The 21,438-nt window shown below is 44.6% G+C and overlaps 1 protein-coding gene across 3 annotated transcripts in view; it reads right to left on the bottom strand.

The window, feature by feature from the left end:
* Positions 1-21,438, bottom strand: part of ndst3 (N-deacetylase/N-sulfotransferase (heparan glucosaminyl) 3) — a 43,519-nt gene that overhangs the window by 1,515 nt on the left and 20,566 nt on the right. For all 3 annotated transcript variants that reach the window (XM_047578820.1, XM_047578821.1, XM_047578819.1), the window contains 9 exons: positions 17,992-18,120; positions 9,069-9,251; positions 8,666-8,762; positions 7,617-7,740; positions 6,888-7,062; positions 6,470-6,640; positions 4,919-5,028; positions 1,614-1,716; positions 438-548 (listed from right to left, as the gene is read on the bottom strand). In XM_047578820.1, coding sequence (XP_047434776.1) covers positions 438-548; positions 1,614-1,716; positions 4,919-5,028; positions 6,470-6,640; positions 6,888-7,062; positions 7,617-7,740; positions 8,666-8,762; positions 9,069-9,251; positions 17,992-18,120 — 1,203 coding nt within the window. The remainder of the gene's footprint in view (positions 1-437; positions 549-1,613; positions 1,717-4,918; positions 5,029-6,469; positions 6,641-6,887; positions 7,063-7,616; positions 7,741-8,665; positions 8,763-9,068; positions 9,252-17,991; positions 18,121-21,438) is intronic.

Genomic DNA, 21,438 nt, shown 5'->3' with positions numbered 1-21,438 from the left:
TATTTGATGTGTTTTATATGAGTATTTCTTTTGTTTTTTGAAGCTGGGGCTTCAAGGCCCCGACACATTTTCATAATAATTAATTTGAAGTGGAAAGAGCACACTGGGGGAAAAAAGGGTGATGTCAACAAAACTGGAGTCAAAGTATAAGGCACAGATACTGTGCGACAGGGTCATTTCGCTCTGTACTAATGACTAATTCTGATCTGGTCTCAGACACAACAAGTCTGGAACTTTGAGCTAAATATATTGGGTAAAAAAATGAGAAAAGGACATAAACCATCTGTTGGTTTGTGCGGATAAACCAAATGCAATTGGTTGTAGATACTTATTGGTTTTCAAAGCTTTTACTAACAACATATTTTACATTTCTTTCTAATCCCTTGTGCATGTTTTTTTTTTATACAGTATGACGATGAGATGAGCAAGCTACTGACCTTCTGCAGCTCCTCTCTAAGCCAAGAGGGAAGGGGCTGACCGAGGCGGTGTAGCAGCTTTGACAGCTCCACATTGTGCTCCCTGTAGTACCTGGAGAGATACGCACGTGCCTGGGGAGACAAAAAAGGAGGAAGTGTCAGGATGAGAGCGGAGCAGATATGATAGACGGACAGATGGAGGAGGCAGGGAGGGAGGGAGTGGGGGACGGAGGGAGATGAAAATAAATCCAAGTATGTAAACAATAGGTTGTCAATAAGGAAGGACATGCATGGAGGTGGGAAGGAAGGGATGAGAGGATGCGGTAAAAAGGAAGGATGGAAGGTGGGAGATGACAAAAAAAATACAAGAGGTGGAGTGGGTGATATGTAGAAGAGATGGAACAGGTTTACATAGGAAAAAAAATCAAGAAATGGAGTTCCACAATCTTTAGATCAGTTTATTTCTCCACAAAAGGACTTCAGGGCCGCGGAGCGCGGAGTGGTTCTAGAGCGGCTCTAAGAAAAGAGAGGGCGGCCAGAAGGAAATTGCATGAAGGATGCCTGAGATCTATTATCTCCCCCTTACTCTCTTCCTCTCCTGCGTGCATCCCTCATCTCTTCACCTCTCTCGCCCGCCCTCCGCCCCCCTCGCCACCCACCCTCCGTCCTCTCCCTCCGTCTCCCTGGCGAAAACTCACACAGTTTAATTACAGACGACGCCGAGGCCCAGCCATTAGCCATGTGTGAGCACATGTGGGGAGACAGCGTGTTTGTCTTCACGTGCGAGCAAATGTGCGATTTGGCTGTGTGCGTGTCCGCTCCTCTGCTCTCTCCAGTGCAGTATCAGTAGCCAGGATAAAGATTTATGGATTGGATTTTCTCCTCGTCTGCCGTTGCTCCCTCCACCCTGATCTCCCCCACTCTTTGTCTCTCACGGGTGTTGTGCCACTATTGAGTCCTCATAATTAGTTTGTAAGTTTCAGGCTGGATCTGATTGGGTGACAGCTTCCACCCCTGTGCGGAGTCCTGTGGGAAATTTTGCCACATCGACGGAGGGGACTGTGGGCTGTCACTGTCAGTCATGCGGCTGCATCTCCTTTTTTATTTGTCCTTTTTTCAAAAACATTTCACTCTATGTGGCTATATATCATTTTTTTGCCTGAGCATTAAACTGTTTTAATATATATGTATAGTTACCTCTGGCTCCATAGGAGGGTACTTCCTTCCTTTGCTTTTTCCCAAACACTTTGTCTTCCCTCCCTCGAGCAGCTGACACCAAAAGCCCTTCTGAGGGTCGAAGCTGAGAGGAAAGGAGAAAAAAAGACACGTCATCATAAAAATGTTGACCTACTGGCTTCGAAAGTAAACCCCGGTGCTGCCGCATTGGTCATAATACTTGGAAGTGCTTCATCTGTCCTGAAATACAGTAGACACCTTTAACACAAAGACAGACACAAATATTACTAGGCATTCAACGCACTCTGTCTGACTCGCACTCTTTGACTATCGGTTTCTCCGTGACGGCTGTGCTGTCTTGTTTCATCTCTGTCTGCCTCAACCTCCCTTTTCATGTCTGTCATCTCTGTTATGTACCGTCTCTCGTCCTGTTTCTCCCCTTTGTCTTTCAATCCAGGCACGCCGCAGTTCTAAATGCACTTCACTGGTTGGTTACTGCAGTAATCAATGACGGTCAATAATCTGCTACTTCTTTACAAATCGGATAAGCCGAATTAAATTACATTGTTTTGTTCCAATCTAATTTTGAAATGTGGTCCCTTTACTCGTGCGTTTGGGTTCATTAGCAAAGTCACGGTGCGTTTTTGTAACGTAGGCGGTTGAATTATTTAACTGATTGTTGTTTAATATTCGGGTTACGCGCCTGCACTTGGATTCAAAGATGATCTGTCTCGTAATCCACGGTACATAGCCGTATTTGTTCCCCCCAAGACAAAAACAAGGGAATGGATCATTTGACTGTCGTGAGTGAGACGTGCAGCACGTGACCAGCTGATCGTGGTCTTCCTATCGGAAAGAGCAGACACGTGGAAGCGAGGCTCCCCGAAACAACACGCGACGTCACTGGGGAATTAACGTGACGTGCTCGAGAGGAAACCTCATTCCGTGGCCAAATATGAAAAAGATATTTGTGCGATGAGAAAACAAATGTTTTAATGAATCTGATGGCTCTGTGAGCCCCGCCGCCCCACGAGAACCCAAAGGCCCGTTCTTATTGGAGGAGCGCATGCATGGACTGCTGCACCCCCACAGCTTGTTTTATGACAACCTGTCACAGGCGGGGAGATGGTGGGTGACTTTCAAAGCAAAGTGCCTTTGTAAATAACTGTACATGTCATTGTTGTCATGAATATATGCATGGCTACACATGCAATAACTCTTGATATTTGTGTGAATGTTCATGCATATGTTAAATGACATGCAATTTGCAAATGGAACATTTGGCTTTTATTCGATAACATTTTGTTATAATGTCTTTTATGTGTTTTCTTACTGAGGATTTGTATGAACACCAATCAGGCATAACATTATGATCACCTTCCTAATATTATGCAGGTCTCCCTTGTGTCTCTGGGTCCAATGGGCCTGATTGATGCGTTGCTGCACCTTGCCATACCATTACAGCAGAACAAAGTCGAGCTAAACAAGATGTGCATTACTGCTACGTGCTTTGACAGAGGGCTAATGTGGATGTGATTCAAAGATGCAAATGTTTTCTTTATCTGCATGCATCAGCGGGTGAAGAAAAGAGAGAGAAAGGAGTTGAGTATTTCTTCGTCAGTTTTTCGTCTGACAGGAGGAAGAAAGGACAGGGGGATTAAATAAATAGGCTCCAGTGTTGAGGATCTGTCAGACCGCTGCCATGTCAAAAGAATGAGAAGGAGAAAAGGAAGATTAGGCTTTTGTGTAACTCGGTCTTCGGCCGGGACACACACACACACACACACCTTATTATTCTGTCAAAATGCATCGCTTTACAAATTATCTGCATGCGTGCGGGTTTGTGATTCAAGACAGAGGCTCTCTCTGTCCCAATCTGAGCCACAAATTCCAGATGTCTCTGTCTGGAGACTTGAGGGCTCGTGGGCTGATTGCATCCTGATGAGTGGTGCTTGAGAAATAAACCGTTTTAAAACGTAAAGGTCACATACAACATCTCTAATGGGGAATGAGCTGATACAGAACGTCAAGTGGTGAAACCTAATTCTCTTGAGATGCATTAGTTGCATTGCACGCATGCTTTAGGACTTCATTCAAACATACCGGACGTGCCAGTATTTCATAACACATGTTATATGGTGTCTTAATTATGTACCGTTTATCTGCCTTACAAAATAAACTGTCTTTGAACAGTGTTATCTAAGAATGTGCCAGTGACGGTTTAGTTGGTCCTTATTCCACCACTATATCAGCATGTATAAAGGAAGTGGGAAATTTAAAAATAACAAAAAGAACATATGGTGTGTTTGTGACTGCAAAAGAATATACTGTACATCGGTTAAACAACATTTTTTTCCTCCCATGTCCGCGGCAGATAACTTTATTATGTGCTGAGAAAAATCCGCAACAAATGTGCTTGGATTCATTATTTATCTTGGTTATCTTGGAACAATTGTCTTCACTGTTTTATTCCCTATTTTATTTTATTTACACTGTTCAGACTCATTTTTCTTTTTTTAAATAATTCTATTTTCAGAGAGCTGAGACACAAACAGGCAGGCACCGTATGTGTGTGGAAAGCCGTTGCTATGCAGCCTGTGTAGAGTAACCACAATTACAAATACCTTTATAATACATATTATATATAATATATACATATAATATTATATATAGATATACATTATAGTGTATTTAAGGGGCATATTACCTTTATAATATGCCTCTTAAATACAGTATAATGTATACACTTGTGTAAAAGTATACATACAATGATGCATAACAAAATCAGCTGTTACCTGATGTGATGACTAAAATAGAAGCATTAGTCAAATGTACATCGTTAATTACAAATCTGAAAAATTTCTTTATTAAAAATAAGGCGTTAAAAAAACGTGCATTTCTTCTACACCGGTTATCTCTTTTTTTTTGTCTCATCTCCATCTGTCTGTTGCGAGGACCCAATACATTTTTTTTTTTCTTTCCCACGAACACTGGCAAAACCCAAAATCTGTGTAAAGCCGGACATTTAAGGGCTCTCAGCAAATAGCCACGTGAAACGACTGTGTGTTTTGTGTTTGGCACACAATGACAGCGTTTGGCAGCGAAGGCCGGAGAACAGGAGACAGCCAGCAGTTTAGCATCTCATCGTTTCGCCAGCAGATGTCAGGCTTCGCACGAATATGTGACTGAGTCTGGGACCAGGTTTAATTTGTACTGTCATTTTCAGGACACTGCATGTCAGGCGAAAGGTGACAATACCCCGCGACACCCGAGATTGAAGCGAGATGAGAGGAGAAGTGAGAGCTGACATGCTATTTGACACTTACGTAAGGGCCTGGGAGTAGTTGAAGTGAGGAGTGACTCCCAGAAACTTCTGTACTTCGTCCATCACTGCTGCAGGGTCAGTTCTCAGCTGGTGGCCGTCTATGATCATCACCTGCACGCGGACACATTCAAATCGATTAGAGCGGCGCGCATGCAAAGCAGCACAGGGACAGCTACTTCAGTGATACTGTATCCACAAAAGTTAAAAAAAAAAATATCTGAACCCTGAAATCAGGTCGCACACACAACTTCGCTAGTTTAATATTGCAAATACACTCATGAGCACAAGGAATTTTATTCTGTAGGACAGGATGCAAATTCAGTAAAACGTCCCTTATTGAGGTCGGTTAGTTAATTATAACACTGCACTACGTCATATTAACAAGTGTTTCTCTTTGCTCCACATTTCCGTACAGTGCGTGTAAAAGTTTTAGCCACTATTAAATCTCAACATTTAAATCATAGCATCAAGGGAGGCAATACGTTCTCAACCCACTCTGCAGCACGAGATGACGACAGCTCCAAACCTACAACCGCACACAAAAAGAGCTTTCTTCAGCAATAAAAATACAAGTCTCACAACAGATGGTCTAACCCCCAGAGATCAATGATCTCAATATCGTGGAGTCAGTCTGGGAGTTTATGAAGGCACAGAAGCAGCGGAGACGATGAATCCAAACAAGAATTGTGGCAAAATGGATTAAACAACCTACTTGAAAAGTTGAAAGTTGTGCAAAAAAAAAGCGTACTGGAGAAAAATGTGTGCCGAGGGCATGCATTAAATGATGTGAGGCGTTCAATTTGGAGGCACATTTGTTATTTTTGTTAAGTAAAACCTATACACAGTACTGGACATGATGATGCAGATCTTTAGAGATATAAGACAACGCAGTGATGTAAAACACAACCACTGACTACGACCTCAGTGCTGCAAACTTTAATTCACCACCCCTACGACAATGTCAACAAAAAACCGCACGAGCAATAAATACACATTATTACCTCTACGTATATTATCACTAAACATCAAAAGCAGATCTCTTTTTAATTTAGTTTCTTAGAAATGTATACAAACCAATTCAGTCATTTGAAGAAGTCACATCAAGGCCTTTTGCAGGGCTATCATTTTATTTTGAGGTTCTACTAAAACAGACTTTTGCTTTCATGTATTATTTTACTCATATTATACACCGCTGGAGAATTTCTTTTCCCCGTCTGTCTGTTTCAGCTTGTGTCTCTTTAAGTCTCCCCTCCCGTACAGCTCAGTCTGCTCTGACTGGTCATGTGGTCCACTTTAATGTTATAAGTCAACCAAATTACGTCATGATGTGCACTGGTACAAAAAAAATAAATAAATAAAATAGAAGAAACCTGTGCTCTCTTTTGCAATGTCTTTTGCAATGTAACTCTGCAGACCTTCTACACGTACAAACTAAAATAAAGGGGAAACCCCAAAAAGCACAACGTGGCCTGTTTAATATTTCATGTGAATCTATTTGTTTGTACTGGGGGGCTGTCAATAAGCATGTGTGTGTGTCCGCGAGCGTGCCTACCTGGTTAGCAGGGTAGTACGTCAGCCACCGCTCGAGGTGTGTAGCGTACAGGCCGGGGATGAGGCAGCGGCTCTGCAGGGAGCGCAGCTCAGCTGGCGCTCCCTGTCTTGCGCTGATGACATCATAAAAGGTGAACCGTAGGGCCGCGTGGTCCTCGTGAGCTCTTTGATGCTGCGGGAGGTTCACAAACACCAAGGTTCACCGTCTCACTCACAGAGTCATACAAATACTTTTCTTACATCTAAGCCAGGATAAAATTCCTATCTCATGTGTATATATATATATAGATACTCAGGCTCATTAACTCCCTCTCTTAACTCACTGGTGACTCCAAGCACAGTTGCAGAGAGTTAAAAATAATTCACGCGCAGTCCCAGGCACCTAATATATTCTGTGCGTGTTTGCGTGCAGCTCTTACCTGATACCAGCTGTAGGCCCTGTCAGAGGGGTTGATGAGCAGGGTGATGATCTTGGCCTTGGGCAGCAGGGCAGCAGCTCGCCGTGGGGACTCCTCGGAGGGGAAATAGTTGGCGCTCTTCTCAAACAGGAAGTCCGTGCTAACATTAGAGGGCACGGGGAAAAACTCCATGTACCTGGGGCGCCGGACACGCAGGAAATTGAGAAGGAACGTGAACACACGCACGCAACATGTTATGTTTGCCTCATGTGCAGGCAGCCCCCCCACTACCCCCCCAGCACACACAGCCAAAGTCAGACTCAACATCGAAAGTCACACAGTTGCAGCCTTTATGTGTGCGTGTACAGTGATCCGCAAAAAAAATATCCGACGGTATAATTTACAGAGTGTTAAATGAAGAATTTTCCGAGTCAAGTCTTTATGGATGACTTTGGAGAATGCGGCAGCTGTGTCTCTGTCGACTAAATAACCCGTTTATGGGTCATTTTAGGCAGCCATATGTTTGCTGGCTTCTGTTTGCCGGCTTAAGAGATCGTTCTGAAGACGTTCTTGAACCGCTTAATTCATCACCGCAGTCTGGAAGACACATAACAGCCTATAACAACCTCGCAAAATGAGAGAGGGACCTGTGTAACATTTCATTTTGCCTTAAGCGCTACTCAATAAAAGGCAAAGGCAGGGAGCGGGGGGGACACGGCGTGGCAAGTGTTTGTTTGTGCATGCCCTCACCAGTCAATCCCTTTGTGGTAGTTGTTGGTGTTGAAGAACTGGACCTCCTCGTAAGTCTTTGGACTGGGGAAGTTGCTGGAGATGGAGGGATGCATGAGTAGGAAGAGATAAAGTGCAGTCGTTCCTGGAAGAAAGGGCATAATTCATAACTGGCTCGTTAATTCTGTTCAGCAGAGGGTAGTCAGTGTTCACTGGTGTGTGTGTGTGTGTGTGTGTGTGTGTGTGTGTTTCAGTATGTGTGAGAGCTGTCATCTACTGATCCATACTGGATGATTTTGCCCCCTCTGCAAGATTTATATCTTTCTGAGAATTCACTATGAAAGTGAATGTGTGTGTGTGTCTGGAACGATGACGGGCCTCCCCCCCCCCACATCAAGTGATTCAAAACCATTTGACACCAATCAGCGCCGGGGCTTCGGTCATGCCCTCTGTCTCACCCTCGGCGGCGCTCTTTCCACCCCTCACACTTTCTCCCACACATCCCGCCACATTCTCTCCTCTCCCCCCCTCGCCTCGTTCCCCATTCGTAGCAGCATCTCCGACATACCCTCTCCTAAAACGAGAATTTACGGCGCTGTAGCTGTTGTTGAGTTGCTTATGTTGCTGCGGTGACCCCTCGGCCCCGTCTGAGAGATTATCACATGGCTAATTAGCAGCTACTAGGGGACCCCCACCCCCCACCCCCCACCACCTTTCACCCCAAAACGGCGGCTATTAGAAACGGCTGAAATACCACAGGGGCGACACTCTGGAATGAAGTCATATACACACATTTTCAATAAGCTGCTCTTTTCTCGTCTCCGTCGAGGAGAGAAAGAAAAAGAAAGCAGCCGGCAGCTCAGTGTTGTATCTCTAAGCATCTAAAGTAGATAGCATGAGGGGGGAAGAAAAAAAGCTAAAAGCCTCCTCCTTTGTCTCCCTCTGGCAGGACCAAAGGAGAGAGGGGGATTAAATGAACAGGCTCTGATGTGCAGGATCCAGACACCTGTGCACACAGGAGGAGTCTCTTTGTTGCACGTTCATGTCTGGGTGTTTGCAAGTATCTTAACCTGTTTTCTGTGGCCCTATGACCATGAACTTGGGTAACCTATCGCAGGTTTTCTCTTTGGACCAGATGTCTTTATGTCGTTTGTCATCGCACGGGTTCTGCAAAAAGCAAAGAAGGAAAAAAGAAAGGATTAGAGGTTAAAGTAACACATTGTACGTAGCTTAGAAGTGCCATGAAGCCACCGACGGAATGAATAAGTGAAGTTTTCTGCTCCCGGCGTGCACTGCCTCGCAAGACCGACACACTGGAACACACATTTAAACATCCGCGCACCAACATATCCCATGTCTGTATTTTCCCACAGATTTTGTATGTGCACAGATTTGGAAGATAATACTGTATACACGCGCGCAGAAACACACGCTCAAGCCCGCACACGCAGGCAAATACCTCCGTGAACTCACCTGCCAGAGTGGGTTCCTTTGTTCGGGAAAAAGCTGGAAATACTTGTGCGCGAGCTGGAGGGGCGGGAGCGTGTGGAGTTTCATGTTGGTCCACGAACGAAGGAAGGAGGCCAGGTGGACGAACGTGTAGAGACCCAGTCGGTCGTTGCCATAGTTAGACAGGTGGGTCATGAATATACTTATCTGGAGATAAAAGAGAAGGAAGAAGAGAGGCAATTACGGAGTTATCGCATTCTACAAAATTCTGATCAACAATGGTTTGTGTTTGTTGATGTGACTCTGGTGAAAAGCAAACAGATTATTTCTCAGCGTGGTGTTAAAGTGCCGGACGTGTTAATATTTGCCATCATTTCTGTTACGCACTAACTTTCAGTGCAAAGCAGTTTGAAATACAAAGAGGCAAACGGGCCGATAAACTGCATCCTGTGCTCCCGAGGAGGCAGCACAACACTCCTCATAGCCACTGGGTGAATGGAGAGGAGCGGCTTCACATGTGAGTGTTTCAGAGTGTGTTCATGATGGCTGGTGTGTGAGCGGAATGAGGAGAGACTCGCAGGGAGCAGGGGAGCGATAGTGTGTCGGTCCAGGCTATATGTCCACGCCTCAGTGCTTTTATAGGCTGATCAAAGAGACAAGCAAAGATAGCTGCAACCGACAAATGCACGCACACACACACACGCGCACACACACACATGCGTGCACACACCCTCCTTTTGTGATTGCAGGGAGCTGGGGAACTTGTCTGGATGAAACGGTAACATCAGCCATTAAGATATGAATTATTTGTTGAACGCGGGCATGTGTGTCTGAGTCCACGCGCATGAGTCAGTGTGAAGGGGGAAACGTCTGTCTGAATGCGAGCACGCGCGCTCTGAAGGACACAGCATTCACTTTCCATTTGATTTCCCCATGACTTACACTAACCATAACCCGACTAGCCCCGAGCTCGTCATTCCAAATTTAAAGGGTTTGTGTTTGCGTCCCCCCGACGGCGCACGTTTGTGCACCACATAAGCGCCGGCACAAAACACGCAGAGACTCGTTGGAGCACACACAGTGAATTTCCCGGTGACGGAGGACTAACGGCGCTTCCCTCAAGAGCCGAAGGTTGCTGTAGACACAGAGCGACATAGTGTCGGGGTTTGATGGATCAGCGTCCGGCTGACCTGGAACGCCGCTCAGAATACCGATCACCCCCGAATACTGATGGCGGGAATGTGCCGGCGCGAGTGTGTGTGCGCGGGGGTGGACTCTGTGGGAGGCAGGAACAGATGTGTGTGGCTACTTTTGTGTGACAGAGTGCAACAGAGAAAGAAAGAAAAAAAGAGGCGACGATGGGACTGTCAGTCTTTTATTTTTTTGTTGTTTTTTAGGCGTGCGAGCCCCTGCGCCTGTCAAATGTTTATGCATTTGTGCGTTCACCAATGCCACTGTGTGCATCTGCCACTGCCTTCTTATCTCTCGCTCAAAACAACCAGCAGCGCACCATCCAGGCTCGCCAGCTTCCTACCAATCCTGCTGATGTTTGAGCAACAGCAACGTGGCACCACTGTCGAGGCGCCGCCGAGCGCCCAGCCAGGAACAGGAGGCAAGTCCAGCAAGAAGCGTCAAGTTTGCGTCTCCTCACAAAGTCAAAACCCGGCGAAGTTCCCGTTTCAAAGCACTGCTCTTGAAAAGTGCATAAATTAAATTTGACCATGTCTCGCTGGAAACATTTACTTTCGTGTAGGGCTGAAGGGGGGACATTTCCCAGAGCACTCTGGCGTAGTCTGCAAAGCAAGATGTGACTATTGTGAAATGAAAAGTATTTGGGCTGACGTTCAGTGAATGCAGGGAGATCTAACCTGAGTAGAAAGCGTATCAGTCTCCCCTTTTTTTTGTGTTGGTTTTTTATTTTATCCCTTTGAAAGCAGGCAAGGTGATCAAAAAGTGATTTATGTTCCCTTCAAACCACTCAATAGCCTATGATGTCTGACTCAGGCTGTGATTGGAGGGGTTGTACTGTATGCGTGTGTGTGTGCGCAGGTGTACGAAAGACAAAGAGAATGCGAGGGAGAATCTGGGTATTACCGAACATGGAAACATTCATTATGGAGCTTAAGCACCGGCTGCCAAATTAAACAAAGGCGGAGAGAGAAGATGATTTGTGTTTGTAATTGGAGAGCTGTAGAAAAGGAGGGGAAAAAAGGGAAGGGAAGAGAAGAGAAGGGGGGGCTGGGAGGTAGCAAAGCAAAACGGAGAGAGTAACCTTGGCAGGTAAGTCTGAATTAAAAGTAAAACAAAAAAAAAGACACTTGAGAGAATGTTAATCTCCTGACACAGTGCAAACTCCAAACCCCTTCTGGTTAAAGGACTCACTGTGGTTAAGGATTCAATTAACTGAACCATATAAACCTTTTCTGGGCATGGAGCGGCGCGTCTCATTTCCTCAGTATTGGATTGCTTTGAGTCCCATATGTGCCTTTAATAAAGAATACTGCACTAATAATTTAACACCAGGACTGGGCTCAAACCATACTTGGAACTGGACTGGGAGAGAAGTGTAAAAACGGAGAGACGCAAACCCATCCCCTCAGTCTCCCTCTTTTAATCTCTGTCCCTTGTCTTTTCCTCTCGTCGCTCCTGCGCGGCTTTATTTCCTTCCTCTTCTCTCACCCGTTTAATGTCTTCCTCTCACTCTCTCGTCTGCTCTGAAAAGTCACTTTTTCACCCCCCCCTCTCCTCCTCTCTCCGATCTCACGCTGACCTAGATGCTCTGATGAAGCATGTCAGTCCAACGTTGAAGGGATGTTCTTCAAAATCCACAGCAGACACGGGCGAAAACAGATGCCATGTCTTGGGAGATTAAGAGAACAGCGGCCATGTATTTGAGTTTGTGACATGTTCCAATCCCCCTCTAACATGATTGCATTTTGGGACAAATTACTTGCTTTACTGGCTTTTGGTTTGACGATGGGATGCCATCTTTTTCTGCAAGTATCCATCTATCAATTTATCCGCAAACAAAAAAACTTCTCCAAAATCAAGCGCTTTGAGGCAACAGCATGTGTGTCCCAATTCCATAATGAACACTTATTCTAAGCAGATTTTGAAGATGCCGTGGAGAAGTAAAAAAACTGAAACCGGAAACCATTCCTTCTAAATACTAGACACTTTTGGATAGTGCTGCCAAAGAACGATATGAAAAACGTTGACAGTCGCTTTGAGCGACGTCTAGGAAGCCCTTGCAAATAATTTCCAAAACATCTGCTTACACTTTGTGGACCAGTCACATTCCAAAGTTACAGAGCGACATCCGATGCTGCACACGTTTGTTTGTGTGCTGCACGTTAAACAGGACGACCACAGGAGTACGCCGTACACAACACGGTATATAGGTCAGCTCCATCAACCACATTCGTGGGCCACACCGCAAAGAGCTACAAGTCTTAAATTAGAATCAAGGGTGAGAAACAGTAAAAGTCCAAACATCAATGAGAGCGCAGCGGGCTCCCTGGGCACATTCACCGTATCCACACCTTCTCAGGTGGAGACTCAATTAAGACAACGAAGCCCATCCACCTTAAGTCTTGTGATGTCACTGCAAGGCTTTCGCGGGCTCAGAGGTGCCTCCGTGGGATTAGCTGAAAAGCCATCTTTGAGTACACCGTTCATGAATGGCGTCGCTCAACAAAAGAGTGGAGCTACTCACAGCTAGAAGGTGAGAATAAATGAGAAAAGACAGGATTTAAGGCTGTGACTGTTTATGTACACACATATATCTGTATCGTTTTTGCTGGATACAGTTAGCATGTAGAAGGAAATTGTTAAAGTGTATTTAAGTTCAGTACTCAGGGTTTCTGGCAGCTTGTTCCAAGCCTGTTGGAGAACTTGCAGCATGTCTTCAAGACGTGTCAGCAGCTCTCTGCCGGAGATATATTTTTATAAGTCATCCCTGTGTGTTGGCATTGTTGTCGTGCTGTGGAACTGTTGCACAATTCTCTTTGTACCTTGTTGTTGACTTTGCCCGCTCCCTACCCATCCGTCCCAACTTTTGCAGCCCCTCCTCCCCCTTCTGCGCGTAGCCGTAGTTTCCCATTACAGACCACTTAGTTCCACATACAATTCTCGCTGATTGAACTGTTATTGCTGCTAAAATGAAGCCTACCCCTCCTTTCTCTCTCCTTCTCCATCATCGCCCCCTCTCTCTTCATCTTACTCTCTCTCTCTCTCTTCTTCTTCTCACGGCCCATCTACTGTCTCCGTCTCATCAGTGGATAATTGAAAGCTGAACGTCAACACGGCAAATGATTTGGATTCAATTTATTCTGCCTGCTCCAGTCAACATCTACTGGCCTCCACCATCCCACCATCTTTCACCGCTTTACTCTCGCTTTTGTAATTTCTTCCCCCCAGTTCGGGCCGTGGCTTATTGTGTGCGGACGCACGCGTGCGTGTTTGTGTGTGCGGGCACGTGTTGATGAGTTGCCAGAGCCTTCAGTTGCAATCAGCGGGACTCCGAAGAAAGAGAAGGGTGGAGTGGAAATGAGACAAAAAAGAAGTGTGGAAAGATTCACGAGCATGAGCGCAGTCGACACGCACAGGCTGGAAATTACAAGAGGACAAAGGAAAGCAAAGATGGTGAGAGAGTGTCGGAGGGGGGGAAAAAAACAAAACAATGAGAGGTGTGAGGGTGAGAAGTGGGTAAGAAAGAGGGCTGGGAGGGAGAGGGAGAGAGATTGTGCTGATATTTCGTGTTTGGCTAATAAGCTTAGTGGCAGAGCTAAGCGCTAAATGTCAGCCCTGATATATGTCTATAGCTGTGCTTATGCCAGCTAGACACACATTTATACAAAAGACGCACACACGCCTGGATACTTGGATGCTTTGGAGACACAAACACATGCACTGTTCCATGTGTGTGTGCGTGCACGCTTATATGTGCATCACTTCCTCTCTGTATGTGTCTGGATTCTCAAGTGACAGAAGATGCCATGACCTGAAAATTAAATCTCAATCTGTCTGCCACCTTCTCACCCCACTCTCGCCCCTCTCCTCCTCCTCCTCCTCCTCCTCCTCCTCCTCCTCCTCCTCCTCCTTCTCCTCCTCCTCCTCTTCCCTCTCCATTCCCTCTCATCATCTCTCTGGTCATTTATTGGGAAATGACTTGTGCCCCGCTGGCTGTTTGCAATCAACTGAGGAGTGTGTGCGAGTTGAGCTTGTGGTTGTTGATGCAACCCTGAACGACACAAAAGCATCCAAACACACGCACGCAGGTGCACACGCATTCGGTACGTGTGCACGTGCGATCGCACGGTATCCAGCATCACCGGTTGCTGTCTGTGCTAAACTGCCGCTAAAGGCCAGATGTGATTTAAAGTCATTGAACAGGAGGTGGCAATGTTACCAATGTGCAGATCATCAAACAACAGGAAACCCCCCTGGGGCTAAAGCAGCCAGCAACAGAACACTATTGATTACACGCACAAAGTGCATACACTAATTAAGCTTTTGCATCTGCAAATGGGAACATGGCAGCGAGGAGAGAAAATGAATCATCAGCCTGTACTGTATGTGCTCGTGTGTGCGTGTGTGTGAGAGCACTGTGCACGTGCGCGGTTGTAAGTCGTGGCAGATAGCTCTCATTTAGTGTTAAAATTGCTTTCATGTTAAATAGGTCTCTTCATTTACTGATGCAACAGGAGGCAGAGAAGTCCATCTCTCATTGCGCTGATTAAGAAAGGGAGAACGTGAGAGAGAAGGACAAAAGACAGAAGCCGAGGAGGAAAATGTAATTAGCCCCAGCGTGGTCCTGGCCTTCGAGAGGAATTTCAAACCCTTATATTTATGAGTGCCTGTGGGTTTGTGGGCATTAGCGTGTGTGTGTGTGTGTGTGTGTGTGTGTGTGTGTGTGTGTGTGTGTGTGTCTGTGTGCGACAGAAAGCGAGCGTGAAGGCATATCCCTCCTGGTTTGTTGAGCTCACGCTGATGTGACATCACTGGCGATGTGAGCAAAAGCACAGTTCAGTCGTTTGTCCTTTAAGCAACTATTAACGCACGCACACACGGCTACACGGGTCAGATCGAGTCTTTTAAAAAGGTTTTCCAGCACACAGAGTTTAGTGACAACCAAAATAACCGGGACAATGTTTTGATGGGGGAGAACACGCGAGGTGTATTATTGTCGAACCTTGTGATAATTTTCATGAATGAGATTAACACCACACAATGCCAAACACTCCTACACGCATCCAGAAACAGAGGCGTTTCAGTGGAGGAATAAACTGCTCCATCTTTCCTCAGTATGACCTGATTATAATATTTCCAAATGATTTATGCGATCCCTTTTTATTCATATTTATTTTCACCGTATTGTTTCTTATTATACTTGGATATGGATGTTTGATATAATAATTTACCATTATTTCAGCCCAGATTGCCACATTAGCATTGCATTAATACACGCATAATGAGACTCTCCATCATTTGCATTCTAATAGCTTCACGTAAAAGCACAGCGTGTCAGGTCGGTGTCCTTTACCGGGACCATCATCACTATCATCTCTATTAGCACTGCTGTGTTTAGTGAGAAATCCTCTTAGAAAGGGGTTATTGCACCACTGCTGATGTGTTGGGTTTCCTCAATACATGAATGTGAATGTTCAGACTAATTTCAGTGCAGTTTATCCTATCTCTAGTCCTGTCAGCAGGTTTGGCTCGCCAGCGCTTATATATTCCAACTCCATAAATATAAAAATGTTTTGCACCGAGCGTTCCTGTTCTGGACTATCTCGGTATATACCTTGTGTTCAACGTTCCTGAGAAAAACTGCCATTATATGGATATCAGGGAAAAGCAGGACATACAGTGTGTGAATACAAATGATTACTAGACGGAGAGTAGTTTTTATCTTATTATGTCTTTTTAGATTTTACCAAAATGCAGAGCCTTATATATTTTTTTACAGGACAGAGATAGGAATTGAGTTAATGTGGATTCATGTAAGTTAGTATTTTATTCAAACAATAATTTTTATTCAAATTTCATTGATCATACCATCCAGTATTAAGTATAATATAAAAGTGGAACTGACAAAATGTCGTTCAATTACTTTATTATTATTTTTACTTCCTAGCTCACTCCACCGTGCACACTCTGTCAGCACAATGGTGACTTGAATATTTGAAAATCGATTTTAAAATCCTGTTTATTGTAAAGTCTTAAAGCCCTGAACACTTTGTACACATCAGCAGCTTCAATTCATTTTATGTCCCAGCGTGAACTTCCCCCACAAGGAAACTGGTGAGGCTGCTTTTTATTTTATGTGTTTTTGACTGAGAAACAAATCTTTGCATCCATTTAAAAAGCCTTTTAATTTTAGATAATGTATTCAGTTACGTAGCAATAGCATCATTGTGGCTTATTGTGTTGTAATCAGAGCTCAAATAATAAATAAATAATAAATGACTGGTGGTCTTCCTAAACGTTGTTCTGTTAAGCCATGGTGGCCGGTGCTGCTCATGTTACAGAGTTCTTTTTGCTGCAGGCCACACAAGTATTGCTCCCTATCATTATTCATTCAACAGGGCACACTGAAACGGCTACGAGAAGGACTTTTCCAGTCACAGGTGACTCTTTTTTTTTTCTGGTGCAATTTCCCTGCTGACTCCTTGTATTCATAGATTTTGGCTCACTTCCTGCAACAATACAAAACAAGCAGCCTCCCTAATAGCAGTGTCGCTTACAGAGAAAGAGGTAAATGATGCTCCCTGTACCTTTTTTTTTGTTGTTGCTCCATGCCAGCCAACTTGTTCTCTCTATTATGAAAAATACCATTGTTGCTGCCAGGAGAAATGTGAAACACTTCTTTTTTTTTTTTTTTAACCTGGAGCAATACAGAGCAATTAAAGTAGAACTGGATACAGACTCATTCCCATTTTGTTAAATCAGGCACCAGCAGTTCTGTGCACATCGCATGCATTATTATCCTTTTAAAACAGCAAAAAGACAGAGCTCAAAAGAATCAGACGAGATGAATCACAGAACACAGAACAAAAGGGGGTGGGGGGAAAAAAAACATCTAAATAAATAGCACAGTGAAGCACGGGAGAGAAACACGAGACATTAAGAAAGCAGAATGAACCAAAGAGACTAACGAAAGAAAGATGTCAAACAAAAGGAGACGAAAAGAAAAAAAGAAAGAAAGAAAAAGGGAAATCAGAGACAAAGCGGTGCAGAGGCAGAAGAAAGAGCCAGACTGGGATGTTGTAGTAAGCTGCACTTGACTCTGTGATGTTGGGTGAGTTCTGACAGCTCCTCTAGTTCAGCACTCCCCTACCTGACACTTCAATACAGCCAACCGCTGGTCTATGAGCATCTTTGTGAGTGCTGGTGCATGTGTGCGTTTTTGAGGCAGAGAAAAAGAGGAGAAAAGGGAGAGTGTGGGGGGGGGGGGGTTGTTTGGAGGCAATTCCTGTGAATATCTGTGCCCTTATGAGCGGAGGAGCATTTTAAACTGCCACCAAAACCTAATTCTGCTCCTTAATTCAAAGCAGAATCGAGTTGAGCTGATGCACGCAGTGGGGGGTAAGCGAGGGGGGCATGGGGGGGAGTGAGTGTGTGTTTGCGTGCCTGAGAGTACGTATGTGACAACAACCCTCCTGTGGTGAGACCTAATTTAAAGTGGGGAGATGAACACAGCTCCACACAGAGAAGCAGGCCCTGACAGGAAAGGAGACAGGCACGCACCGCCAAAAAAAAAAAAAAAGAGAGAGAGAGAGAGAGAGAGAGAGAGAGAACGGCAAAGACGGAGAGGAAGCTGCCTTTTAAAGTGAGAGCAGAAAAATCCTGCTGGTGCCTCTTTAAGGTGCCACAATCAAAATAAGCTGTTTCTCGTTTGCGTGTGCAGGTTTGTGCGTCTGAACGCGCTCTCTCTCTGACTCACGGGGTTCAGCAGCACGGTGAGAAACAGCTCTCCTCCCCGGATGCTTTTGTCCAGTTCTTTAGGTCCTCCGGGGTATTCCTTATAGTAGATGGTGTGGGTAAACAGGCCGCACGTCTGGCGAGGCAGCACCTACACAAGGACACACACAAACACGGACACACAATAAAGCAGGAAGTTGTTAAGATGCAGATAAGCAAATAGTTCCAAGCCGAACAGGCGACGACTGCTAACGCTGAGGCTAAATTGCATTCATGGCTAAAAATGATTGATAATAATGCAAACTCTATTAAATTCATGTTTATCCACAGAAACACACACAGAACATTTATCTTTTTTATTTATTCTACACTTCTAGCAATAAGACACCTGCTGTCAAAACCTTCTGTCTGTATTAAAATGCAGCCCGACCGCAGACGGTTAGATTGAGATTTCTTTTCTTTACGCTAGCAGCAGCAGGTCATGCAGCCTTGAGGCTAGTGGCTCTTTCTGGAGACGGCCTTTGCCCGTGCTTTTCATTTTCCAACTTGTAGTGTTCAAGTGTCATCACTTGAGGCAATTTATAAAATTTTGCACAGGCTCCCTGCGGAACCACAAACGGCTCTAGGTGCTTTCACTTTTCTTCACACACGCCGCGGTACACGGGCGAGACTCGTAAACAATCTTTGATGTGTACAATTGATGGAGTTCCCCCTTAAGTAGTGCATCAAACCACCCCGACGCAATGATTTGTGAGTACAAAAGGGAAAAGGCCGGCCGTACGTGTGGTTCTTCAAAGTGTTTACTCTCGAGCCCAAAGTACAAACAAACCAGGTACAAATGTGGCTTAAAATAACCACAGATTAGATGACAAATGTAAGCAATGCACAGCCAGGCACAAACCTGTCTGCATCAGAGGTTCGCAACACAACGAGCAGACAGCAGAGCGGGTCAAGAGACATTCTGATGTCATTGGAGCATATGGAAACATTACCTGTCTCCAGATGGTCCCACGCATATTATACTAGAGCGTGGACCAGGCATTTTCACTTGTTATAATTAAAACAAAACGCAGGTGTAATAAATAACACGAATGACAGCTTGGTTCCATTACAACGCTCCAGTTCCACTACTTGGGTATTATATACCCTTTCTTCTTATCCCATGTGTAATGAGACATAATGGCACCTTTGCAATGAAAAGGGTTTATTAGAGTCAAATTAATAATGGTGTCAGAAATGGCAATTATTGCCTCCAGTGTGCCTGTGCCATGACTCCTGAAGGGTCGCATAGCCAGGATCTCTTTTCTTTACAATTTCACAGACGTTATTTCCATGAGGTGAGCTTGAAGCATTGGTGATCAGTTAAATCATCATGGGGCGCTGCTCAGTTCACATTCCTCACCTACACCTGTTTGACTACTGAAGCAGGCGGCATTGATCTAATATATTGATCTCAAATATCTCCAAAAAAAAAAAAAACACCACCAAGCCCAGTCAATGTTATACTCTGCCAGCTGACTGACAAATAACGGGTCCAAGAAGTCAACGGAAATTAACTGTTTCTAGTTTTAACTCTAAGATCACATGTTTATGGTTGACCTCGGCTAATGCTGTAGCAGCTGCCAAACTTAGTCAACTTAATTAATTCATATTTACATGAAACATAATTAAAATGACGAGGCCAAAAAGATGTGAACAATCTTGAAAGACTAATGGGGTACTAACTCAAGTGTTGAACAGCTGGTGAATTAAATATCTTTTCATTAGTTCATTAAATGACTGAAGAGAAGAGAAGAGAAGAGAAGAGAAGAGAAGAGAAGAGAAGAGAAGAGAAGAGAAGAGAAGAGAAGAGAAGAGAAGAGAAGAGAAGAGAAGAGAAGAGAAGAGAAGGTCTTTATAGCGAACTCCTTGTGGAGCACTTGTCTCCGTGAAATAGGGAGTAAAGGCTGAAAGCACAGATATCGGTTTATCTATAAAACACTGCAGACTCGTTCGCATTCACACACACTAGAGAACGAGAGAGCGAGAGATAGAGAGAAGAGAAGAGGAGAAAGAGATGAAACGACAGTGAAAGAGAAGGCCACCAGAGCCACAGACACTCAGCACTATTTCACCAAACCAATTATCCACAGAGCTATAGCTCAAACTGATATAGTACATTTTAAAACACACATACACATGCGCGTGCACACACACACACACACACACACACACACACACACGGTATGCATGTTTGTGGCGGCACACACAGGCACATTACACAGCCCCATATCTCAGTCTGATTTGTTCTGATACTGTGGGTCCGGTGGGTGGCTCTCAATCTGCTGACAGAGACACACAAATACCAATTTTACAGCCTTGAGACAACTTCCTGTCCTCCTCTGAACAAACAAAGATGGAGTGAGTGGCAGAGGAGGGAGAGATTAATAGAGAGAAAGTGCGAGAAAAATTTGAAGTGAAAAATGTGAAAGGAAAAGAAAATGAGAGGGACATGAGTGATGTCCCAACGTTAGCATTACAAGAGGTCAGGAGGCTGTTGATGAATGATCCGAATCTTAAAGCTCACCAGCTGGTTTACGGTGAAGTAATTTGAAATTTAAATTTGACATGCACCGAGGTGCCTATATGCGCACGCAACACTACTCGGAAATATGTTCCACCTCCCTGAGCCTAGGCTTTATTTTCTTTTCTGTTTTTCCTAGCCTCCCTTTGCTATTTAGTCAGTGTAGCATGCAGTGTCTCGGAGCAAGAGATGGTCTTTCTCAATATTTCCCTACACTGGTTCCATTTTCTTTCATTAAATGGAATTTGACAGAGCAGTGTCACCCCAAGGTCCTCCGAGTAGCTGTTGTATAATTTGCAGTTATATCGCAGGATCTTCATCAGCTGCAAGTCACAAGATTGTGACAAGATGAGGGCTGTCCAAACTTGGATGTGCCAGAAAGAGAACGTCCCAATTGATAGTCTAATACCAAAATGTCCCACTACATCTGGTCACATATTGCATTATGCAAGCTTTTCTGACTACTCTTAATCTCAAACCTACGCACAAACGCTGAGCTACCGACAAAACACTGCAATGATGACAACACGTTTTGCTTGGTCTCTGACGTAAGAAATACAGCGCCAAGAATCTTGTCAACAGTAATAAAATGTGGTGCTTTGAACTGCTACGGATGCAAGTAAGACAGTCAGGGTTAGTGACTACCTAGTGTTTCTCAGCTGCCCGTGTACTGCATGAAGCAGTACGTACAAAGAGTAAAAGGGTGATATAAACCAATAAGCCACAACATTAAAACCACTGACATCAGAAGTAAATGACACCATCTTGTGACAATACAGTGTTCTGCTGGGAAACCTTTAGACGTGGCATTAGTGTGGATATTATTTAGACATGAACCACGAGAACACCTAGACCAGACCAGACACCCCCACCCTATAGTAATGATACTCCTTGATGGTAGCAGCC

This window comes from Mugil cephalus, chromosome 2 (assembly GCF_022458985.1).
Source record: "Mugil cephalus isolate CIBA_MC_2020 chromosome 2, CIBA_Mcephalus_1.1, whole genome shotgun sequence".
NCBI lineage: Eukaryota > Metazoa > Chordata > Actinopteri > Mugiliformes > Mugilidae > Mugil > Mugil cephalus.
This window is presented reverse-complemented; position numbering and strand designations above follow the sequence as displayed.